The 23,302-nt window shown below is 45.0% G+C and overlaps 1 protein-coding gene across 1 annotated transcript; it reads left to right on the top strand.

The window, feature by feature from the left end:
• The first annotated feature begins 4,355 nt into the window (after nucleotides 1-4,355).
• CYP4V2 (cytochrome P450 family 4 subfamily V member 2) lies at nucleotides 4,356-22,310 on the top strand. Its single transcript, XM_072861890.1, has 11 exons — nucleotides 4,356-4,572; nucleotides 7,440-7,552; nucleotides 8,426-8,511; nucleotides 10,308-10,498; nucleotides 10,920-10,989; nucleotides 14,803-14,929; nucleotides 17,353-17,544; nucleotides 18,893-18,995; nucleotides 19,347-19,481; nucleotides 19,654-19,833; nucleotides 21,496-22,310. Exons 1-11 carry the CDS (start codon nucleotides 4,356-4,358, stop codon nucleotides 21,669-21,671), a joined length of 1,590 nt encoding a protein of 529 aa, XP_072717991.1. The 3' UTR covers nucleotides 21,672-22,310.
• The last annotated feature ends 992 nt before the right edge of the window (nucleotides 22,311-23,302 follow it).

The raw sequence follows: 23,302 nt of genomic DNA, 5'->3' as shown, positions 1-23,302 counted from the left end.
AGCAATTCTTCCCTGAAAATTGTAAGGGAAGGCACCTGTATGCTTTCCAGATATTTAATGTTGTTGATAGTTTGCGTGTATCCATCCCTTTGTAGCTGACATCTCTGGACTTACTAGGGAGTGATGTGGAGGAAATTTCACCCCCATTTTCCCCTTCAGTCTTGCAATGGTTTAATGGTAGGCTTTTCAGCTGGGTGTAGGTGTCAAGGTGTTGGCAGCAGGGGTGCTGCTGGGGTGGCCTCTGTGAGAAGAGGCCAGAGAAGAGAACACAGCCGGTTCCTGCCGGCTCCATAATGGATCCACTGCAGGACATAGCTGAGCCCAGCAGCCAAGCTGGTGGCGCCTCTGCGAAAATGCATTTAAGAAAGGGTACAAAAAAAGACAGGAGGGGGAAAAGAGAGAGAGCGAAACAGCAGTGCAAACGCCAAGGTCAGTGAAGGAGGAGGAGTTGGTGCTCCAGGCACCAGAGCGGGGGTTCCCCAGCAGCCCATGGAGAAACCACGCTGGAGCAGGTTTATCCTCAAGAGCTGCAGCCCATGGAGGGGACCCATGCTGGAGCAGGAGAAAAGTGTCAGGAAGAGGAGTAGGGAGTGGCAGAGAGGAACTTTTTTGTCTTTGTTTCTCACTTCCCAACTCTCTATTTTTAATTGGCAAGAAATTAAACTAAATTTCCCCGAGTTGAGTCTGTTTTGCCCATCATGGTAACTAGCAAGCAATCTCCCAGTCTTTATCTTGACCCTGAGCTTTTTCATCCTGTTTTCTCTCCCTGTCCTGTTGAGAAAGGGGAGTGAATGAGCAAATGCGTGGGTGTCTGGCTGCTGGCCAAGGCTAACCCACCACAGCTTCGAACAGGCTGTTCATCTATCACTGTGTATATGCATGCACATCAAATGTGGACAGTGAATTAATTTCCTAGAGCAAATGTCAGACACCACATCTTCCATGTTGCAAGAGTGCGGGTGGGCAGATTTGCCGTCTTGTGTGTTTCTGTGACCTGCCATCACAAGTTCTTCCAGATCTTAAACTGACCTTTTCATTCGTGCTCCATGACCTCTGGCTTGCTTCATGTGATGCGTAGCATGCTGCTAGATGCTTCTTTCAACTTGCTAGAATTTAGCAAGGAGGAGACCCTGTAGGATCTAGCCAAACCACAGAGCAATGGGCAGAATCTCCACCCGTGACCTTGGGGCGAGTTGTGGCCATCCAACTCAGGAATATGGTTTTTCCTTGACACATAGATGAATAAGCGTAGGGGTGATGCTTTGGTAGCTACTTAGTATTAACATCTATTAGTTATGACAACATCACTGGTACATTATCAGAATTGCTTCACAACAGTAGGCTGTGTTCTGGGGGATGGGTGGTGGCCCAAGCTGCAACCTGCTTTGTTGCAAGGCGTGTTATTGTCCTGGCATGAAAGATTTTGTTGTCTTGGATAGGAGGCAAACTTTTGTATTCTGTTGGGGATAATTCGTTCACACAAAACTTCATGTTGTGAAGGAGTCCCAAATAATGGCTACAGAACAGAGCAGTTGTTGCTGTACAGTGAACACCACGTTGCAGAAACCATAGCAAGGTATGCTTGATCGAGGTGACCATCACAGCAATCAATCTGTCTCTGAAAAACATGGCTGTGGTCTCTGTCTCTCAAATGCTGTTAATCTCCTTTACCTGTGTGAGGAAGGATAACCCACAGAAGGATTTGAAGCTGAAGTCTTTGTCAAGCTTTGGGCTTTGAAGCCTGGGGTTTTGGGATGGGGGAGATCTCTGAGCTGTTCAGCACTGACTGCATCTTTTCAAATGGAGACATGCTGTGGTGTCTTTTCTTTGTGCAGGTGATGGTTGTTGTGCACTACAAATTGACTTTTTTTTTTTTCCAGTGTGAGTAACTTTACGTAGAAAGTTTAATCATGTTGTGATCATGTATGTTGAGAAATAGGGAAACTCTTCCTAATTGCAAATGAATTGTAGTGATTGCTAAGTTAGCAACCAATTAGTCTTGCTTACTGCGGATGCTGTGTGCTTTGCAAGGGATGGCAAAAATATCAGGTATGTCTTGGCAGGAGCAAAGGACTAATGCAAAGAGCATACCACAGTTTTTCAGAATGTGTTGTGTACTTCTCTTTTGTCCTTCTGTCAAATCAGTTCCATTTTAGCCTTGCTTTGCTTTGGGTTTTTGTTTTTCTTGTTGGTAACAATGATTTTATTGATTTTCTTATCGAAGAATCCAGACCTGCATTCTAGGGACCAGCAGAAGCCTGCGTTACCATCGTGCTTGTGGGCTGACATAGCTGCCTGACAGGATGTGTGCCTTCTGTCAGCATGGCAGATAGGCTTCCACTTAGGTGTGAGGCTGAGTAAAAGCAGATTTGCACTGCATTATGAAAGCAAAGATTCACTAACCAGTAGAGTGCCTGCTGAAACCCAACACTGAGCAAATAGCTCTCCAGGTGAAAAAGGAGTGCTAAACACAATCTGGTAGGAAAATCTAATGATAGATGTGTGCCTCTCCTACAGAACATCCTCCTTTGAAACGTAAAGGTTCATAATGATTGCAAACCTTGATGACATAATTAGGCCTCAGAGATGCCAGACCTCTCATTTCTTCTTTCTTGGATATATCTTTTACATCTCCTTCCAGTGCAGCTGCTGCCTTTTGTTAGTAGCAGCATCACCATTGTCAGCTGCTGGCAGGATTTTGCAATGGTTCTTCTGCTGTGTTCCCTACTGCTTTCCCTGTGGCTTTTCACCCTGTCCCCGCTGTTCCGCTGTTTTTCAGTTTTTTCCTGCAGAAGGAGTTATCAGCAGTTAGAAAGACAGATCTTGACTCAGAATCATGATTAACCACTTCATCTAATTATTGACTCCATGAAGGCAACAAACTGCAAGGTTTTTTTATAAAGAAGAGAGCATAATTACCCTTGTAATCTCCATATTACAAAGACAAAAGGTGAGCCTCTTAATCCTGCACACTTGCTTCCTTCCTGGGATGTCACCTGAAGAAAAGAGGGGACGGATGGTTATGTAGCTTGCCTTTTGTGTTCGCAAGATAGGGTGTGTATCTGCTACTTCCTGTCACAAACAGTTACAAATAACAGCAAGAGTAGCAAAGTTCATTTCCAGCTGTTTACTGTGCAGAAGAATACAACAATCGGCATTTATGATGAAGTGTTTGCTGGGAGACTGCAGGAACAAAGTGCCAAAATTTACTCCCCTCTGCTACCAAGGGTCATCAGCCCTTCCTTAGCTTCTGATGTTCTGAGCTTTCTCTATTTGTGTTTCTTATCTTAGTTGCTTTGTTTATGCTGTTTGTTGGTTTACTAAAAATGCTGGCGCAGTCAGTGCAGTCAATTTTGGTACAAAACAGACAGGAGAAACATGACCATGGCTATAAGAAGCTTCTGTGGTATGTTCAGGGGGTGAAGTTTTGCAAATTGGGTGTAAACCATGCTGCCGTTTCACTGAACTTCTGTTTGACCACAAGGTTTCTGAGCATTGGAGGCTTTGAGGAACTGCAGCCCTGCAGCAGTGAGAAGAGACCCTGGCTCCTCCTGGGGCCAGAAGGGCAGCAGGGTTTGTGGTGGGTACGGCACCACTTCTGCCCAAGCACTTTGCAAGCTGTGACACAGGTGCTGGTGCTGCCAGTCGTGTTACTGGCACACTTTAGCCTGTGACTGAGAGTTCACCAGTGGGATCAGCAAAGGCCATTTGAGCAGAGAAGCATCCGTGTGCTTTGCAGTGCTGCTCTTAATCATGGGTCTGTATGGGCTCTGGTTTGTGTAAGCCCTTTGAGCCATTAACCCAACCTAAGAAAGGTGCTCCCCATATGAAGCACTTGAAACCCTCCAGGCATTGTGTTGGAGAGCACTGGAGCAGTTCTGTATGGAAAAATGCTGTTCCCTGAGCACGCGAAAACAGATGGAGAAAGGCGGTGTAGATTGGGCCATCCTCCACAAATCAGCAAAAAGGTGGTTTTTCTCTTGACAGCAGTTTGTGTCTCTTCCTTCTGAGGTACTGCAGGGGCCTGCAAAGAAATTCCTCACTCTTCACTTGAGTCAGAGGAGCCAAGTGAGGGCGAGGAAATGACACCATTCCCTGTGGCTGCTCTGCTGTCATGAAGTGCTTGCAGGCAGCCTCTCCGAGTGTGGTTTTTTTTTTTTTTTATATCTTTGTTTATTTTCCTGGCAGGAAGCTGCGCCTCGGGGCCGTGTGACAGCTCCACCTCCCACCCTCGTGGCCCGGGTCCTGGCACACTCGGCTTGCTGCTGCGTGGCAGTGGCGTGTACAGGCAGAGCCGGGTACAGACAGTGCCGGTTCCCCAGTAGGGATCAAGGCTTGGAGCAGGAGGCTGGGAGATGGCGATGGAGGTCGTGCAGGGAGCCACAGGACAACCCCAGCTGCTGCATTTCGGGGCTGGGGTCGCCGTTCTGCTGTTGACGGTTGTGGCCATGTGCTCCCTGCCCTCCCTGATGGATTACTGTAGGCGATGGTGGGTGATGAAGCCGATCCCGGGTATCAGCCCCTGCTATCCTGTGCTGGGAAACGCTCTACTCTTGGAGCGGGAGGGAGAAGGTAAGGGCAGCTCATGCCATAGCCCAGTTGTGAGGTCCCTGGACTGTGTGGGGCTTTGCTGGAGGAGCCAGCGCTGGTGAGGTGCTTGGGTGGTCAAGCTGTGGCTGGCTGGGGAGGCTGTACAGTGTGCCATCGCCTTGAGGTCTCTCGGGGGCTGTGGGCAACCTGCAGAGGGGAACTGTGTGAGAAGTGGGTAGTGGAGGGGAAAGGAGAGGAACTGCATAAATATGGGGTTATCATCAGTCAAAGATTAGCTGGAGGTTCAATCTGACAGTGGCTTCCAGATGCTGATGCTGGACTCGGCCCCGTTTCCAGCTGTTGGTGAGGTGGAGCGTGAATGCTGTGGAATGTGTTTCTGTGGCAGGGAGGCATGCTGGGCGCTCTCGCAGGACGTGCGGTTTCACTTCCTTCTGGGAGCACTGCCCCCGTGGCTATTAGCTGTGATCCAAGCAAAGCTTTTAGCTTACAAAGGAGAAATACTTGTTAAACAATTATCTTCCCTCAAGTGAGCATGTGCAAGGGACTTTAGCATGCTGAGTTACTGGGTCATTTTCAGAATTAGCTGTGCCTTAGATTTATGCATTAGATGCAAAAGAACTTGCTGAGTATTTGCAGTACATCCCTCAAAAGCAAACCTTTCTGTTCTTGCGTTGATCAATGGTACCTTCTTTTTGCCAGGTGCTTGAGAGAGCACTAGTATGCTACACGTTCCCTTTCCCTTTGGTACTCAGTTTTGCACAGAAGCGTATTTCTTGAGGAGTCTGCGGGGTGAAAGTGGGCCTGGCTGTGCTGTCAGTGGACCAGCAGACTCTTCTGGGTGCGTGTGTGATGCCTGCGTATGCCAGTCTGCTCTATGCACATGTGTGCCTGGCTGTGGTGCCAGAAGAGAGAGCGACTGGGTCATGGGAGCGTGGTGAAGCCAAGGACAAGTGCAGCATGGGCGCTGACACATGCTGAGATATGGTTCCTCTGTTCACAAGGGTACACACTTGCATCTTTCCTCTGGATCCAACCCCCTATCTAAGTACAGATATGAGAGATCTTTCTTTGGTGGAAGTGAGGGCAAGCAGCTTTCCCTGAAGCTGACCTTGGGGAAACAGTAGCAGGATCATAGGATGTGCATATGAGCCTGAGAGATAAATCTTTTTTTCTTTCTTTTATTCTTTTTAAATCTTCTTAAAAAACAAAACAAAAAAGAACATTGCTCTTTTCTCCAGGAAGCAATTTGATGGAGACTCTTATGTTCTGTGGAGTCTCTAATTTCCTTTGTTAGCAGGAGTCACGTACTTTAGTTAAGTCCATGACCATCCATCTTTGTTCCTGCTTGTTTATGTAAAAATGAGTGAAGCTTGTGGTTTATAATATTTTTAATTAAAAATGTGACAATTAAAAAAAGATAGTTTTTAGAAACAAGGATAAGGTTTTATAGCAGAAAGAAAAATGACTTTTCATCTGATGGTGATTTTATTTATTGATATCGGTAGACAAATGCTGGAAAATTGTGATATTTTAATCATGGTGATGTCAAGAAAATAATATAAAAAACTAGCAAAACAATCTGATGCTTTTAAGCCTTTCGGATGAGGTGTCATTAGAACTTGGCCTAGGACTAGGGAATGCTGTATTTGGGTATCTATTAGGAAACTTTTTTTTTTTTTTTCCTCTTTGATTTGGGGACCTTTGAATTTTCAACTCTGCAGAGGCCTTGATTTCTGATTTCTGAAAGGGCAAAGGCATGTTTAATCTTTGAACATCCTGATAGCAGCCACCTCCTCTAGAATTGCAGAATGAACCTGATTGCCCTCTGTGATGAGATAGCCGGATCTGTGAGCAAGGGAAGAGCAGTACATGGTATTTAATTTGATTCAGCGAGGTCTTTGATACCATCGCCCGTGCTTTCTGTATAGCAAACTGACAAGATGTGGACTGGATAAGTGGGTAATAATGTGGGTGGAGAATTGGCTGGATTGCTGAGCTCACTGGTATGAAGTCCAACTGGCAGTTGGACAATAGTGGTATCTCTCAGGTGGTCCATGGCATAAATAATCCTATGAGTCTTTGTGCCCTTAGAGAGGGGGACATCTGAATTGCCAAATCCACAGTGGCCCCATAAGTGGTCACTTACCCTTCAGTAAGGTTTCTAAAAGGACAAGAGTGGAGTTTAATCCTGGAGCAGCTAGCTGTCAAAAGCCCCTGCTAGAATTGCAAACCATCACTGATGGTTAGGGCTGCGAGAGAGTGAGAGGATTTAAGCATGTTGGAGTAAGAAGTAATTTGTTTGCGAACGGTGACGGTGTAAGGGTTCCAAAGATTTTCTTCAGGAGTCCAGCTATCAGAAACTATACTGGTTCCTGTGCAGTGCTCTGCCATTACTGTGCATGACATCCCTTGTGTGTGCACCACAAATGTAGTACCTGTCAATGAGGTCTCAGATGGGAAAAGGCTTGATGCTGTACTTGGAAAGTAAAGAAGCATCTAGGTATAGCATTTTGGCTAGTGTCAGATAAGCCAAAATGTAAGCATAGCCTTGATAAAGTTTGATTTGGCGCTAACTGTTATAAAGAGCATTGCAATACAGAAGGCCCATGCTGCAGTGCTTTGAGACTGCTTAAATCAAACTGCCTTATCTCCAGCTAGGAGGGGTTTCTCTAGAAGAGAGTGCCTTCAAGAGTGCAGCCATAAAGAAATGCTCCTGCAGTACAGCTAATAGATAGGTGCAAAATATGCTTCTTGGTCACAGTAGCAAGATAAAACTACAACAAAAACATAATTACAGGGCATATGGTGAAAAGAGTTCATTACAGAAGTCTTGCTTATTCAGCAAACCCCCCTTTTTTTAAAATTCTAATCTGCTTTTTTCATTCCAGTTTTTTTTAAACAACTACAAGTTTACCTTGAAGAGTTTAGGAGTTGGCCATTGTTCAAACTTTGGATAGGACCATTGCCTGTCGTGATTTTGTATCACCCTGACAGTGTGGAGGTGAGTGGGCTTGTCTCCTGTCTATTCTACTGTCGTGCAAAGCAGTGTCCAACCTGTTAATTTCTATTATCTCAATGTAATTTTTGCAAAAAAGGGCTTGGACTGATTTTACTTGAGATTGTCCTCTGACCCAGTGCTAAAGAAAGGCTGAAAGTGGAAGAATATAAAAAGCCTAGTCTTGGAAAAAAATAAATACTGAAGATGGCCAGCAAATGAAAGCACCAACTCAGTATGTTTTATACAAAGAAGCATCTCCTTTAGCTTTGTTTTCATGTGTGAAAGCTTCTGCTCCCAAGATCAGAATGGACAACCAGACAGCAGGGAAGATGGGACCACTGAAATAGGGATAGAACATTATGAAATGCAGGTGGCAGTGCTTGTGTCTGTTTGACTGACTTCTGCATTAGAACTTGGTGGGTCTCTCTTGATGCCTTGAAATGTAGTCATTAGTTTTGCTACTGACAATGATTGTCCCTGAACTGGGAAGACGGAGTTGTTTCTTTGTTGGAGTGTTTATTGAAGAGATGGTACTTCTTGTGAGTTTGGTTAAGGCTGGAAACTGTTGGGTTTTCTCTGAACTCTGCCTGTGACTTTGTAACACAGGTTTTTTTTTTTCAGGAAGATAAGGGGAGTGGGAGTGGTAGTTTTTGACTATTTGATTGTTTGTCAGGATTGGGATATTTACTGAAAGATATGAGGGTGTGAACTTGATGTTCCCCCTGTGTACCAGCTGGTAGTGAAATATTGTGCATTTTACTGAGGCGCAGGGCATTTTTGTGGAGGAACTGAGGTTGTATGAAGTAATCTCAGCTGCAGAAATCTCTCTCCATTTAACAAGTGGTGTTTTTTCCTCTCTTTTCATTTTTCTGACAGGTTATTCTGAGCAGTTCAAAACATATAGAAAAATCATACCTGTACAAATTCCTGCAGCCGTGGCTGGGCACTGGACTTCTGACAAGGTATAGTGAAATGCAGGTGCATTGCTGTCTTTTTGAAATTCGCAGGGTATATGATAGGAAGAGGGCTTGGTGGCAGGAATGCTGTGTGTATCTCTGGATAGAGATGTAGATGATAGATGTAGAAGTCTTATTCCTTGTGATGGTCTTGGTTGCTCTTTAGGAGCTAATATCTGATAAAAATCTTTTGGCACTATCTATTTCTTGGCAAATTTGGCCATTGCTACTTTTTTGCCCAGAGTCTTGAAATGAACGTGAGTTTCGGGAAGTTGTATCCTATGGCAAGTGGTGTCTTTTAGTTTACAGTGCTACATGCTGGATGTTTTGAATGCTGTGATGCGTGTGAAGTGGTTGGACTGTGGCAGAATTGCGACTGTGTGCATTGCTTATCTCAGCTGGTGACGCTGCAAACCAGTAGAATGGGCCTGAGCTTGGTGATGCTTTGAGGTAGGATGGGAGAGTATCTGCATCCTGTCCTTCATTTCCCTCATGAAGTGGTGGCTCATAAGAGGTGAGCCTGGGTAAGAGCACAAGTCAGGAGTGGAGAGAGGGAGGAGCAGTGATGTAAGGGTTTGGTGTTTTCTGGTCTTGGGAGGGTCAAGGAAGGTTTGATCTGGATGATGCAGATATTCAAGAGTCAAAGCGAGGCGAGTGTAGAGTGGCTCTGATGCCTTTGTGCCTCTTCTGTGTTTCTGCGAGAAGGTCGAGGTCGCCCTGTTAGCAGTGGAGCTGTGTTGCCTGTTTGGAGCCCTCAGAGGTGAACTCCTCGTGCTTCATGATGGGGCCATGGTGTTGTAAAAGGCAGCTGTGATCACGTGGTGTGGGAGGTGCAAGTTTATGTGAGAGGATGAGGAATGCCTTTTATCCTGAGTTTCATTCATGGCCCTTAAGAATGCAGTAATCAGTATCAAAGTGCAGAGACTGAGGTCCGTGGGCATCTGGCATGGTGTATCCTCACTGTTAGTCTTCTTCCTTACTGGTTGTTTTGTGTCCAGTAGACTTTTAGAGGTGTTTTGACTTCCTTGTGCTGCAGAAACATAAAGGAGGAGAATGTTCCAGTCTGCTGATTAAGGGCAGTAGTGGTAGACAGCAAGCAGATAAGCTGGCCTGAGGAGTGCCCCAATAGCAGGTTAGCAGGATAAGTGGTGTGATGGTTTACCCTTTACCCTGTAAGCAGAGCTGCCAGTTGTATGCCTGTGGGGCATGTGATTCAGAAAAAGTGAACAAGAACCCCCAGGAAGCTGGTGTCACCCACTGTGGCTCCTTGCTCTTTCACTGATACGTGGGAGGTGGTTGCCTGTCTCCAAGGAAGTACTTTGTAGCCAGACCTTGAGACAGTCATTTGTGTAATGTCTGTGGACCCTAGTTCTCTGCAATCCTCATTTCTTAGTCAACGGATGAAGGCAAGCATGGGTGGTGATTCACAGAGGCAATGTGATGAGTTGAGGCCTTGGTGCTGAATAGCTGGTTTGTACTATAGATGGCTTCTCCTCGATCCTTCTGAGCCTGCGCACTGAGCAACCACGAGGCTGTATTGCCTGAAGGCTTGTTGGCATCTCCTTTTGTTGAGAGCAGCTATAGAAATGGTGGCTTCTGCTTCGGAGAGAGCTGGAGCAAGAAATATTTCCATTTTGCTCCTTCTGGGGAGTGCTATGGACAGCTTGAAGAGTCATCTACAGGGTGTCCACCTGTGAAGGTGTTCCAGGCTGCAAGTTTTTGCTGTGTACTTCCTGTGATGGTGAGGGGTTTGTTTTTGACTTGGAGTTTTTAACCCTTCCTTCTCCCTGTTAATTTTGCAGCACTGGAGACAAGTGGCGGTCACGGAGGAAGATGATAACTCCCACGTTCCACTTCACAATCTTAACTGACTTTCTAGAGGTTATGAACGAACAAGGAGGTATTTTGTTGGAGAAACTTAAGAAGCATGTTGACAAGGAACCATTTGATGTCTTTCTGGACATCACTCTGTGTGCCCTTGATATCATCTGTGGTAAGTCCTCTTCAGTTATTGTGGCAGGGCTGTGAATGACGCAGAGGCTCATGAGTACAGCTGTGCCGTGTTGTGTGACGAGGCAGTTGAAGAGGAATGTCCCTGCATATTGCGTGAATGCATTTCCATCCTCCCAAGGCCATCCTTTCTCCTAGGGTGTCTTGTGTGCATCTGAGCAGGTGAGTTTGTGGGATGGGCAGGGCAGAGGTAGCAGTCTGAAGTGAGGTTGTGTTGAGGAGGCAGGGTTCGTGGGCATGGAAATGTAAAGTGAGCTCATCACCTGGAAAGGGATGTCTGTATTCACCTGTTGCAGGGACGGCGTGGTGACAGTCAGAAGCTGGGAGCAGTAGTGACTTACTGTGTACAGGGACTCTGCATTTCACTTTGCACTTGTGAACTGTTGATGATGTCCTCCTCCTAGAAACGGCAATGGGCAAGAATGTGGGTGCTCAGAAGAATAAGGATTCTGAGTATGTTCGTGCTATCTACAGGTAAATGGACGTTTTCCTTGGCTACTTTGGAGTTGGGCTGGAATTGATGCTGCTGATGTCAGGAGTTCATCTGCTCTGAGCTAGGAGGGAGGGCCAGGGGGTCACAGATGGAGGTAGAAAGCCAAGAAGGCAGGAGAAACCCCTGCAGATTTTGATGGGTTTTCTGGTATGAGTATATTCAATGGGAGGCTAGGACTTTGAAGAGGTGTCAGCTGCCATTCAGTTAATCCATTGGTACAGGAGTTAAAAAAAAAAATGGAGCGGCAATATTTCATATCAGCATGACTAGCAGAATTGGGAGGGTACTGTTTTAGACAGCATGTTAAAGCTGAGGCACTGTTGCTCTGCACTTCATGGCAGTATTTACACCATTCAAATTGTATGTGACTGTCCAGTGGATTAGGAAAAGCATGGTCTGTATTCCTACCACTGGTGTGTCAGCCTAGATGAGATGTAGTTGCTTGTGGCATCTCACCCCTAGCCTTTGATGGGGCTTGTTGAGACAGGTGTGTTACAAAAAAGGGGTGGAATTAGAGGGTTTGATGGTCATCGATTCCTTGGCCTTTCCCAAATTGTACTGCAGGTGGGCCCAAAGTTGGCCTAAATGTAGTAATTACTCCTCAAAGTCTCTTTCTGCAACCAAAAGCACGTGCAAGAGCTGAATAGCAATGACAGTCAGCCCTTCCAAATATAATTCAGTTGTGTTTCAGCATGCTGGAAGTCTCATTCTTTATTTTAAATACTTTTCATGTGCTATCTGGCATATATGGTATCTGGACCATCAAGTAGGAATGTGGTTGTCGTGGTTTAGCCCCAGCCAGCAACTAAGCACCACGCAGCCGCTCGCTCACTCCCCCCTGGTGGGATGGGGGAGAGAATCGGAAGAGCAAAAGTAAGAAAACTCGTGGGTTGAGATAAAGACAGTTTAATAGGTAAAGCAAAAGCCGCGCACGCAAGCAAAGCAAAGCAAGGAATTCATTCACTACTTCCCATGGGCAGGCAGGTGTTCAGCCATCTCCAGGAAAGCAGGGCTCCATCATGCGTAATGGTTACTTGGGAAGACAAACGCCATCACTCCAAATGTCCCCCCTTCCTTCTTCTTCCCCAGCTTTATATACTGAGCATGATGTCATGTGGTATGGAATAGCCCTTTGGTCAGTTTGGATCAACTATCCTGGCTGTGTCCCCTCCCAGCTTCTTCTGCACCTGGCAGAGCATGGGAAGCTGAAAAGTCCTTGGCTAGTGCAGCAACAACTAAAACATCTCTGTATTATCAACACTGTTTTCAGCACAAATCCAAAACATAGCCCCATACCAGCCACTCTAAAGAAAATTAACTCAACCTCAGCTGAAACCAGGACAGTATCCACCCCTTATTCCATACCATTTACGTCATGCTCAGGTCTCACACTATCCAATACATTCTCATTACCCACCATCACCCTTCCCATCCTTTGATATAATACACACATATCATTCCCTTAGTCTATGGACCACCCCTACAAAATATTTGTAAAATGTCCATAAATGTCCACAAAATGTCCACTGAGTTCATTTAGTCCATGACTTTGGGCTTCATCTCTTATGGTTGTTACTCAGGACAGGAGAGGTGGTGTGTTTCTTGGAGTTATTGGGCACCAAAGCCAGCTCAGGTCAGGTCACTGCTGCACTTGCACTGCTTCTTGTAAGGCTTCTCCTCCATTGGTTCAGGTGGTTCCGGCTGTAGTAATTCCTATAACATGCAACTCAAATCATGGGTTACAACAATTTAAAGGTATATCCATTACAATGTCCACCCCTGGTCCTTTTGGGCCAGGTTATAGGGTTTAACATTGCAATAAACTCCTCCCCTTGCTCCTAGCCTGGCTGGCAACAAGGGGTTCCTGCTATAGTAATTCCCACAACATGCAACTCAAATCCTGGGGTACAACAATTTAAAGGTATTTCCATTACAATCTCCACCTCTGGTCCTTTGGACAGATCATCAGGTTTAACATTGCAATGAAGTCCTCCCTTGCCCCTGCTCCAGCTTGGACTTATCCACAGAATGTAGTACCTTCAGAAGTAAACTTGCTCCAACATGGCCTCATGCACAGCCACAGATGCTTCAAGGTGTACCTGCTGCAGCATGGACTTCATCCACAGCCACAGATGCTTCGAGGTGTACCTGCTGCAGCATGGACTTTATCCACAGCCACAGATGCTTCGAGGTGTACCTGCTGCAGCATGGACTTCATCCACAGCCACAGATGCTTCGAGGTGCACCTTATCCAGCGTGGACTTATCCTTGGGCCACAATCCCTTCAGAGGGATACCTGCTGTGGCACAGACATAACCATGGCCACAGACGTTTCAAGATATACCTGCTCTGGCATGGGCTAATCCATGGGCACAGACGCTCTGGGGTGTCCTGCTCCCACGTGGATTCATCCACAGGTCACAGTCCCTTTGACTCGAGTTCACACCGGAGTTCCAGCCTGTCCAGTACAGCAGCACAGAAACAGCAGAGATGTCCTGGCCATCTGCCAGCCCAGGCGCAAGGCTATTGCTGTTATCAAAATGTTCCCAGGCACAGCACAGTAAGGTGATCAGCAGTACAGCAGCACGGCAAGCAGTGAAAGCAAAAAGCAGCCACTAACAAGCCCTAGACTCTAACATACAGTAAGGCAGGCAAGCCCTATGGCAAGCACAGAAGCCTGCCGATTAATAGCTTAACAGCAATAACAGCTATAAATTTTATCTGGCACATTCCAATCAAATCTGTCATTATCTCAAACCCTTCAAGCCCCACGTTGGGCGCCAAAAAGGACTGTCGTGGTTTAGCCCCAGCCAGCAACTAAGCACCACGCAGCCGCTCGCTCACTCCCCCCTGGTGGGATGGGGGAGAGAATCGGAAGAGCAAAAGTAAGAAAACTCGTGGGTTGAGATAAAGACAGTTTAATAGGTAAAGCAAAAGCAGCGCCGCATAAACAAAAGCAAAGCAAGGAATTCATTCACTACTTCCCATGGGCAGGCAGGTGTTCAGCCATCTCCAGGAAAGCAGGGCTCCATCATGCGTAATGGTTACTTGGGAAGACAAACGCCATCACTCCAAATGTCCCCCCTTCCTTCTTCTTCCCCAGCTTTATATACTGAGCATGATGTCATGTGGTATGGAATAGCCCTTTGGTCAGTTTGGATCAACTATCCTGGCTGTGTCCCCTCCCAGCTTCTTCTGCACCTGGCAGAGCATGGGAAGCTGAAAAGTCCTTGGCTAGTGCAGCAACAACTAAAACATCTCTGTATTATCAACACTGTTTTCAGCACAAATCCAAAACATAGCCCCATACCAGCCACTCTAAAGAAAATTAACTCAACCTCAGCTGAAACCAGGACAGTGGTGCTTTCAGATGGCTGTTTGAGGTCATGGGGCAGATATTTTGGAACCCTGGCATGAGTAGTCTTTTCAGGATGTACATGTCTTTTCAGCATAGTCAATGCTTTACTGATGTGGAGTGGGACTGGACTGGATGACTTCATATGTCTGTTTCAAGAGGATTCCCACTAAATGAGAATATGCTCTCCTTCTCAGAGATCAATGCTTAAAGATATAAATCATGGTGATGCTGGGACGGGTGACAAATTTTGAGATGGTTTAAAATCAGGAAACAAATATGAACAGCCTTCTCTTCAGGTGAATAGGTTTAAACCCACACAATATGTTAAGTTCCGCTTCACTGGGGGAGGTAGAACTTTTTTTTTGGTTCTTGAAAGTGTGCTGGAAATTTGTTTTTTGTCAAGAAATGTTACATGATGTAATTGTTGTGCCCCTAGGATGAGCGATCTAATCCAACAGCGACAGAAGAGCCCTTGGCTTTGGCCTGATCTTGTATATATGCTGTTCAAGGAAGGAAGAGAGCATGAAAGGAACCTCAAGATCCTTCACAATTTTACAGATACAGTATAGATTCTTTTTTTAATTTTTTTTTTTAATGGTACATTTTAGTTGTTGCAGCAAAGTTTTGCACTCAGTAGAGAGCTTCCAAATGGGGGTGAGGTTCAGCCCCCTTGATGTGCATCTATTAAGAGGAGAACTATCTCTCTGTTGGGATGCCAAGGAATTCCCTGAAAAGAAGACAGCAGCTGACTTCCCTGTCAGGAGCTCTGTCGTATTTAAGCAAGGGAGTTTACTACTCCAAGGGAGTAACATGACTTACAGGTCCTTGACAACCAAAACAAACAATAGGAATTCGTTGAACTTTTGTTCTGCCCCAGATGCTCCACATCTGAATCACCTGCAACAGCTCACTGCCAAGTTTGTAGCAGTAAGCACTGGGCTCTGCTTGGTGATGCCACTTGGTCCAGCTGTCAGAAATGGAAGCCTGTATTCATTTTCCCCTATTCAGAGCAGAACTGCTAAGATGAGCCAACATATGCAGGTCCCCACATCAGCAGTAAGATACTTTGACACAGAAACTATTAAGCATATGTCACTGATTTGTCATAAAACGCAGTGTTCTCTCACCATGTTAGACTGTGCAAGGAACACCCCTTTCTCTCACCAAATAGTTCCCATGCTATTCTTGCCAATGGTTGCCCTCCCAAATCTACTGTTAGGATGTTACCAGAGAGGCTGCTTTCCCTGAAATAGATGAATGTACCCCACGATGTCATTGTATCAATGCCCACGACAAAGGAAATAATCTCTTTCCATATGAAAGTGAACTTTCACTACATATAATGAGCCACATTGACTCTGCATTGTTTTTAAGTAGTTCATGTTTTGCTTCCTTTTATTGGGAATTGCAGCAGTGAGGCATGAGAGTGGCTCTTAAAGGGACCTAAGGTAACGCTCTCTTCCCATGCTGGGCTGGTGCACTGAATGTAAGAAGCCAAATCTTCGAAGATAACAAAGGAAGAGTAAATAACAATATCACCTAGTGTAGGTGCTGACAGAAAGCACTGAGACAAAAGGTGGTTCAATATGTGTCTTTATATGTGTATGTTCAGTGAGGGAAACAATGTGTGTGTATATAAACATATTTTTTTTTCCTGTTCAGTGCTTCCTCTGAACAGAATTGCATACTCTACAGCCTTTATTTTTAATTATTCTGTTGTTGTTGAGAGCAGTACCAGTTTATTGAAGGGTTCTGTTTTGCTGTTGCAACAACGGTGGTGACAGCAGGAAATCTGTCTGTCATTGGGGCTGTGCTTTGACCTAAAAAAGGGAATTTCAACCATTGCTCTCATACTGAAGAAAATTTGGGAAGCTTTAGTGCTGTGGTTCCAGCTGTGCTATGTGTAGTCTTGATGCAGGGTTGTGGGGTGCCCTGGCTTCTCTTCAGTCTCCCGTTTCCCAGAGGTTGGAGATGTGATCCTTTCCGTAGTTATTGGATAGGGTAGAGAATATCTTCTTGGTGATCAGTCTGTTCAAATTGTGGTGATGTTTCTTGATTTGCTGTCGCCATTGTTGGCATTCACGATTGGCTTGTTCCAGATATTCTGGATGTGTTTACACTTCTTGATGATCAACAAGTTGTTTGCATAGTTTGGCTATCTATTTTCTTGATCACACAAAGGCTATTCAAGATACATTTTATTGCTTGGGACAAGAGGGGTTGGTCATATTTCACCTACTAACACAAAAAGTCAGTTAAAGTTCATGAGCCAGTGCTGACAGTTATGCTAACTATTTCATGTAGAATGCTAAAGGTGGATGTTGTTTTAATAAGTTGGGACAAAACTGTGTGATGTAGACTGCGCATGTGCTGTGTGTATCTGTCCTGGTTTCGGCTGGGATAGAATTAATTTTCTTCCTAGTGGCTAATATAGTGAGTGTTTTGGATTTAGTCTGAGAATAGTGTTGATAACACACTGATGTTTTAGTTGTTGCTGAGCAGTGCTTACACTAGTCAAGGACTTTTCAGCTTCCCATGCTCTGCCAGGTGCACAAGAAGCTGGGAGGGGGCACAGCCAGGACAGCTGACCCAAACTGGCCAAAGGGCTATTCCATACCATATGACGTCATGCTCAGTATAGAAACTGTTGGAGCTGGCTGGGGGGCAGCGATTGCTGCTCAGGGACGGGCTGGGCATCGGTCAGTGGGTGGTGAGCAGTTGCATCACTTGGGTTCCCCCCCCCCCCCCCCGGGTTTTGTTCCTCTCTCTCTCTCCCTCTTTTGTTATTTTCCTTTTCATTACTTTTTTTCCCCCCAATTATTAAACTGTTCTTATCTCAACCCACAAGTTTTCTTACTTTTGTTCTTCAGATTCTCTCCCCCATCCCACTGGGGGGAAGGGTGAGCAAGCAGCTGTGTGGTGCTTAGTTGCCGACTGAGGCTAAACCATGACAGCATCATATCTAATGTAATGGTTCTAATCTCAGGTCATTGCAGAAAAAGCTGCAGAACTTGCAAACACCAAGGAGACAAAATGTGATACTGATGGCAACTGTGAAGACAGTGGCTCCAAAAAGAGAAAAGCTTTCCTGGACATGTTGCTGAGTGCAACAGATGATGAAGGGAACAAATTGAGCTACAGGGACATTCGTGAGGAAGTGGATACCTTCATGTTTGAGGTACCCAAGGAACCTGTCGGTTTGTTGTTTTTTTGTTTTGTGTTTTGTTTTGTTTTTCCCCAGAACCTGAGATTCACCATTTGCAGGTTTTCTTAGTTTAGGAGGTTGCTTATAGTATGAAGTTATTTTAGCCCTGGAAGCCTAAGAGCCCTGGAAGCCTCTGTAGGATAGAAACTACTGAAGGATAGAACCATTTGATCCAGAATTGTGTGCCCTGGCAAAATGTTGGGCAATACACGTGTGGCAGGCCCTGCCTATGTGAGCAGGCTCTGCTCATGAAAGCAGGTGAGTAATAAGAGCTTAACGGCTGACCTGGGCCATGGGCTCTCAGCTCCTGTTGCAAAACTCATTAATGCTAAAGAGAGCTCTAAATGGTTTCAGTGTTTTACCTTGCATTTTGTCAGCCCTCCTCGCATTTTGTCCCTTGCCACACTGGCTGTAACCTCCTGCTTCTGTTGTCAACTGTGCATTGGTGTACTGTCTTCTCATGTCTGGTTCCCTGTCCAATGAAGGATCTAAACATGACTTTCACAAGTTTTCCACACACCTCCATTAGGTGGACCTGAATTCTGTCTCAGAAGAGCTTAATTCGGAGTCGTATTACTGCTGTTGTAACCTAGAGAAACTTTCTTCCCATCTTACCATTCCTGTACTACTCCATGGCTGGATTTTGAAGAGGTGCAGCATCCTGAACTTCACAACAAGTGCACCGTTTTAGTACCAAAATCCTTTGTTGGTCAACTTTTCCCTTTTCTGTTCCCCTCTTTTTTGTTGTTGTTTGGGGTTTTTTTGTTCCCCTCCCCTTTGTTTCCTTTCCTTTCCAAGTTTTTATGAGGTGCTGAGAACTGTAGTAGCTGATCCCCTTCCCATCAGCTATCCCCTCCCTCCTATGGCCACTGTACTGTGTCTCCTTAGACCCTTTTTTGGATAGTTTTGTAAAGGTTACAGATTGTGTCCATTGTATCTCTCCTGTGGTAGTCGTTGGCCCCCCAGATTTTACATTGTTGACTGGACAGTAACCAAAAAGAATATACATCTGTTTCATTGTGGAGATACTGATAGTTCATGCAGCTTCCGGGAGACAGAGGAGAGGGATGTTTGCTTGGGTTATTTCAACACTTTTCCCTTTCGGTCAGTTTTCAGGCACCTGACAGAATCATGGGTTATCTTACATCCTGATAATCAGCATGTTGGATAGAGTTCTTCACTCTTGATTTTTGTTTTTCTCGTGGTCGTGGGACTAATAAATCTCACTTTCCATACTACCTGCACACCTAAGTATTTACAAAGCCTACTTGTGCACAGGAATGGTGTTGAGGTGAATGTCTTTGTACATCTGGACCTCTAGGGCCATGATACAACAGCAGCTGCTGTGAACTGGGCCCTGTACTTACTTGGGTGTAATCCTGAAGCCCAGAAGAAGGTTCACAGAGAACTGGATGAGGTGTTTGGTATGTTTCCATCCCCCTTTCATTGGGGTTGTGGTGGTGGTTGCATTTGTGAATGGGGTTGTGGTACATTATAAGCCTATAGATGTAGAAGGGAAGGTAGGAAGATGCCTTGTGGCCCTTCTGGAGCTTTCAATAGCTAGAGGTGATTGGGATGGGTGCTGGAAAGTCTGTAGGAGAGTACAGCCAACCATACATCTTTGGGGCAAGGCATGCATGTTTAATGTATGTGTAGCGCCTTCCTCTATGTGGTCTTGGTGCGTGATGAGAGTTCCTGAAGGGAGCTGGGATGAGTTTGTTTAACCAAAAATGGGAGTTTTGGTCTTGTTCATTCTCCTATTTGTTTTTGGACAGGCAACACTGAGCGTCCTGTTACAATGGACGATTTGAAGAAGCTTCGATACCTTGAGTGTGTTGTGAAAGAAGCCCTTCGGCTCTTTCCTTCAGTTCCCCTGTTTGCCCGTGCCTTGAGAGAGGATTGCTGTATTAGTAAGTAGTGTCCTGCATTTGCCACTTCCTATCCTGCTAGCATCTCCTCAGTGGAGGTGTTTCCCAAGTAAAGGGCAGCATTGTTTGGTTTTTTTTTTACTGTGCTGTTGTGTATAGAAAGTCACTTATTTGCTGTTGTTTTGATCCTTCTCCCCTTCCCTTTTCTCTTTAGGAGGATATCAGGTACCAAAAGGCACAGATGTTCTTGTCATAACTTATGCCCTGCATAGAGACCCCGAGATCTTCCCTGACCCAGAGGAGTTCAGGCCTGAGCGATTCTTCCCTGAAAATTGTAAGGCAAGGCACCCGTATGCTTACGTGCCCTTCTCAGCTGGTCCCAGGAACTGCATTGGTAGGTAGCTGAAGAGTAAGCCCTTGTAATGTGACAGTGCTGCTCTTGATGTGGTAACTGTGGCAGCAGTGAGTGTATCAGAAATTTAAGTCTTGATGTGCCTGCTCGTCATGTCCTGTCCTCCCCGCCCCCAAATTCTGGGCACTGTCTCCCCTGCAAGCCTGGTGCTTGAGCTGCCACATTTTGTTTCTTCCCAAGGGTTTCCTTTCTTCCCAGGGGCCAACGTCTCTCATGCTGGTGTTTCCTCCTCACTGCCTGTGCAGCCTGGCAGTGAGGCTGTAACATGGGAGCCTGTTAATGGGCTCCTGTGTTAGCACAGGATTGCTTCCAAATTTCTGATCCTCAGTGTCAGAAAGACAGAGCGAGAGAAAGCAAATGTCCTGCACTTGTTTTGCTCTGCAAACATCTCATCTGTCTATCTTACGATCTCAGCTGGGTGTCCCAAACACACAGTCTGCAACTGATGTACTCTTTCCCTCTTTCTGACACCATTGTTGCTCTGGTATTTTCACTGTCATCCCAGAACTTAGCTTGTCAGGTGCCACTGAGACACTTGGTGTTTATCTGTGCTCAAAGTAGAGGCATTGTTGTTTATATTCTAGAACACATGAAAAGACTGTTCCCTGCACTGATCTTAAGTGCAGATGGGGAACATTCAGCGATTGTCATGCCATTTAGAGGAACAGGAAATACAAGTTCTTCTGTGTTTTTGGTTTTGTTTGTTTTCTTTTGGGGAGGGTGGGATTGTTTTTTTTTGTTTATTTGGTTTTAATTTGTCTCATTGGGAATAGGTGCCCTTCCCATAGGAACAGCAGACTAGGTCTTCCCATGTTCCAAAGAGGAATCTAATTTAATATTACAAGTCCAGCTAGTTCCTGGGTGTACAAGAACATGTGCAGGAGACGTGGTTCATTAATATCATTGCAGAAATACATCATGTGTACAGACATCCATTTGCGCATATTATACAGAGGGGAGCACAGAAAAAGTTTTGAGCACTGGGTTTTGTGTCCTGTTCCCATTTTCACTTTAGTTTGAGTGAACTGCCTGGATTGTGATGCTTGGTTTGGTTTCCCTCATATTTCTCTGTTCTCCCCTTTCCTCCTCCACCTTTCTCTGAAATATAAATTGAACTTTGCCCTCTGTGCTACCAAATCATCAGTGTGTGTGATGCTTAGTGTTCATTGAAGGGAGGTCTGTCTGTTGTTCTCTTGCAGTTATATCTCCTTTGCTCCTCTCTGCATGTATGGAACAGTGGGATTTGCCTCTCCTCACAGTCCCTGTGCTGCATCCTCTGCTCCGGTCTGTCATCTGTTCCCCCCTGCCTAGTCCATCCAAAAGACATGACAAAGCTGTGTTTTGTATTAGTTGGGTGTAAAGCGTTGACTGTTTCCTCTTTGCTGTTTGAGTTCTGGGTACTGTGGGAAGATCATGCTGTGGATTGTCCCAGGAAGGCCAGACTTGTCATGCAGAGAAAAGTGCTAGTTTCAGTAGTATCCATATGGCCTCGATTTTGGCCTAAAGCCAGTTCTGTTCTCAAGGCAGATGCACAGTCCTTGCTGTCCTGTGTTCCTAGGGGTATCACTGTGAGCATGCAAATGCAGCAACTGTTGATGCAACCTGACAATAACATCTCTTTTTTTGCTGTCCTGTAACTCATAGGTCAGCGCTTTGCACAAATAGAGGAGAAAGCTCTTCTAGCCCTCATCCTGCGGCACTTTTGGGTGGACTCGTGTCAAAAGCCAGAAGAGCTTGGTATAAGTGGAGAACTGATTCTTCGTCCAAATAATGGCATCCGGATTAAGCTGAAGAGCAGGCCAAACGCTGGATCAGAATGAAAGGAAATTCAAGATTTTATTTTTCCAAAAACTTCCAAGCTATTTAGGCTGAGATATGTTTTTAAATCAGATAGTTTGATGGCAGTCCAGCAATTTGTTGAAACTAAAGTCATTACTGATTGTTTCATTAAAGAAGATGTTGTAATAGCCCTAAATTGCTCTACTTTTCTAGTATATGTGAACTTCATGTTCATCTTTGAAGTGCAAATCTTTAAACATCAAATCTTAGTGTCTTATCTACTTGGATAAAACTATTCTATTGCAACAATGCAAAAAACCTTAAATGATGGTAGTAACAACAGTAATGCCTGTGACGGAGTGATCTGGTTATATTCCATAGCATTTGTGGGGTAACCGATAGTCTCAAATCTTTGTATAGTTTTCAGGTTTCTTTGGTTCTGAATGGTACAAGTGATCAGTTCTTCCACTTGGCACAATTTTTTTTCTGTTTTGGTGGTGATTGCATCTAGGAAGACAAAGCAAAAATCTCTGATAATTTCACTCCTCCTTTGTAAGAATTTACAGTCGTTCTTAAGTAGTGAGTGCTCTGAATTTTTTTTTTTTGCAAAGTGTACTATAAGCATTAATCTGTATAATCATACCATGAACTAGATAGTGTGCAAATTACACACAGGATTTCATAATGACAAAAACACTGTATTATTACAAATTTTGAGAATAAACTTCTACTATGCCTCAATATGGAATGAAGTTATATCTGTAAAAATTACATGCCTGGGCACAAGTAAATTACTGATGGATAATTATTTCTTATCATCAGTTCCTCTGGGGTGAGCAATCGATCAGATTGTACTGTGTTAGTCAAAGCTGAAACAATGAGCCAGTCTACTCTTGCCTTCTAGGGTCCTGAAGGCAGCATAGAGAATTTCTTGCTAATTGATGTTAAAGAGGAATTACAGTGATGGAATGAAGCACCTGTGAAAGTTTCTGACTGTTTGTACCTTCAGGACAGGTCAAAATCTGCAACAAGCCACACAGCTGGAGAACAGACTCTCCATGACTTTTGTAAGCACTGAAGGAAAAGCTGGTGCTAGACCAAGCTGAGATCCTCTAGCTGGTCTGCCCTTTACTTCTGCCCCATGCTTTGGCACTTCTTTTGGCTGGTGTGTGTTACCCCAGCATGACCCCTGGCACCGTACAAAGGAGGGTGCACACTGATAACCGTACCTCTGTCTTTATCTGCTGATGCAGCAGTTGCTCTTGCCACCGTGGTTGGTGGTGGGGGTTTTAGGTGTGCTATCGCCTTTAGGTTGTTCTGGGGCTGTGGGCGACCTGCAGAGGGGAACTGGCTGAGAAGCTGGAGTTCAGAGCTGATACAGCTCATATGGACTGGTCCACCTCTAATGATTAATGTGTTACAGAGCAAGAAAGGAGTAATCTGTCCTTATCGGTTTTGTTGACCGTTACAGATCCTTTTCTTTTGTCTGTTTTCTTGTGCCCTTTTAACAACACTTAGTAGTTTAATACCTGGGATACTCCTGTGCTTTGTAGAACATCAGAATAGGGAGAAAATAATTCCCATGTTTTCCAAGTAAATTAGAGGTTTTCTTGAACCAGTTGAATTCTTTATATTCTGATAAACCTAGGTTTTACCATTTTCTGAGGACCTT

This window comes from Ciconia boyciana, chromosome 5 (assembly GCF_034638445.1).
Source record: "Ciconia boyciana chromosome 5, ASM3463844v1, whole genome shotgun sequence".
NCBI classification, from domain to species: Eukaryota; Metazoa; Chordata; class Aves; order Ciconiiformes; family Ciconiidae; genus Ciconia; species Ciconia boyciana.
The sequence above is the reverse complement of the archived record's forward strand: the minus strand, read 5'-3'. Positions and strand labels throughout refer to the sequence as shown.

Bases quoted from the DNA above. Each gene is read 5' to 3' on its own strand.
- CYP4V2 (XM_072861890.1), top strand. From the start codon at position 4,356: ATGGCGATGGAGGTCGTGCAGGGAGCCACAGGACAACCCCAGCTGCTG. The intron at 8,512-10,307 runs GTATAGTGAAAT...TTAATTTTGCAG, and splicing joins GGCACTGGACTTCTGACAAG to CACTGGAGACAAGTGGCGGT. The intron at 19,482-19,653 runs GTAAGTAGTGTC...TTTTCTCTTTAG, and splicing joins GAGAGAGGATTGCTGTATTA to GAGGATATCAGGTACCAAAA.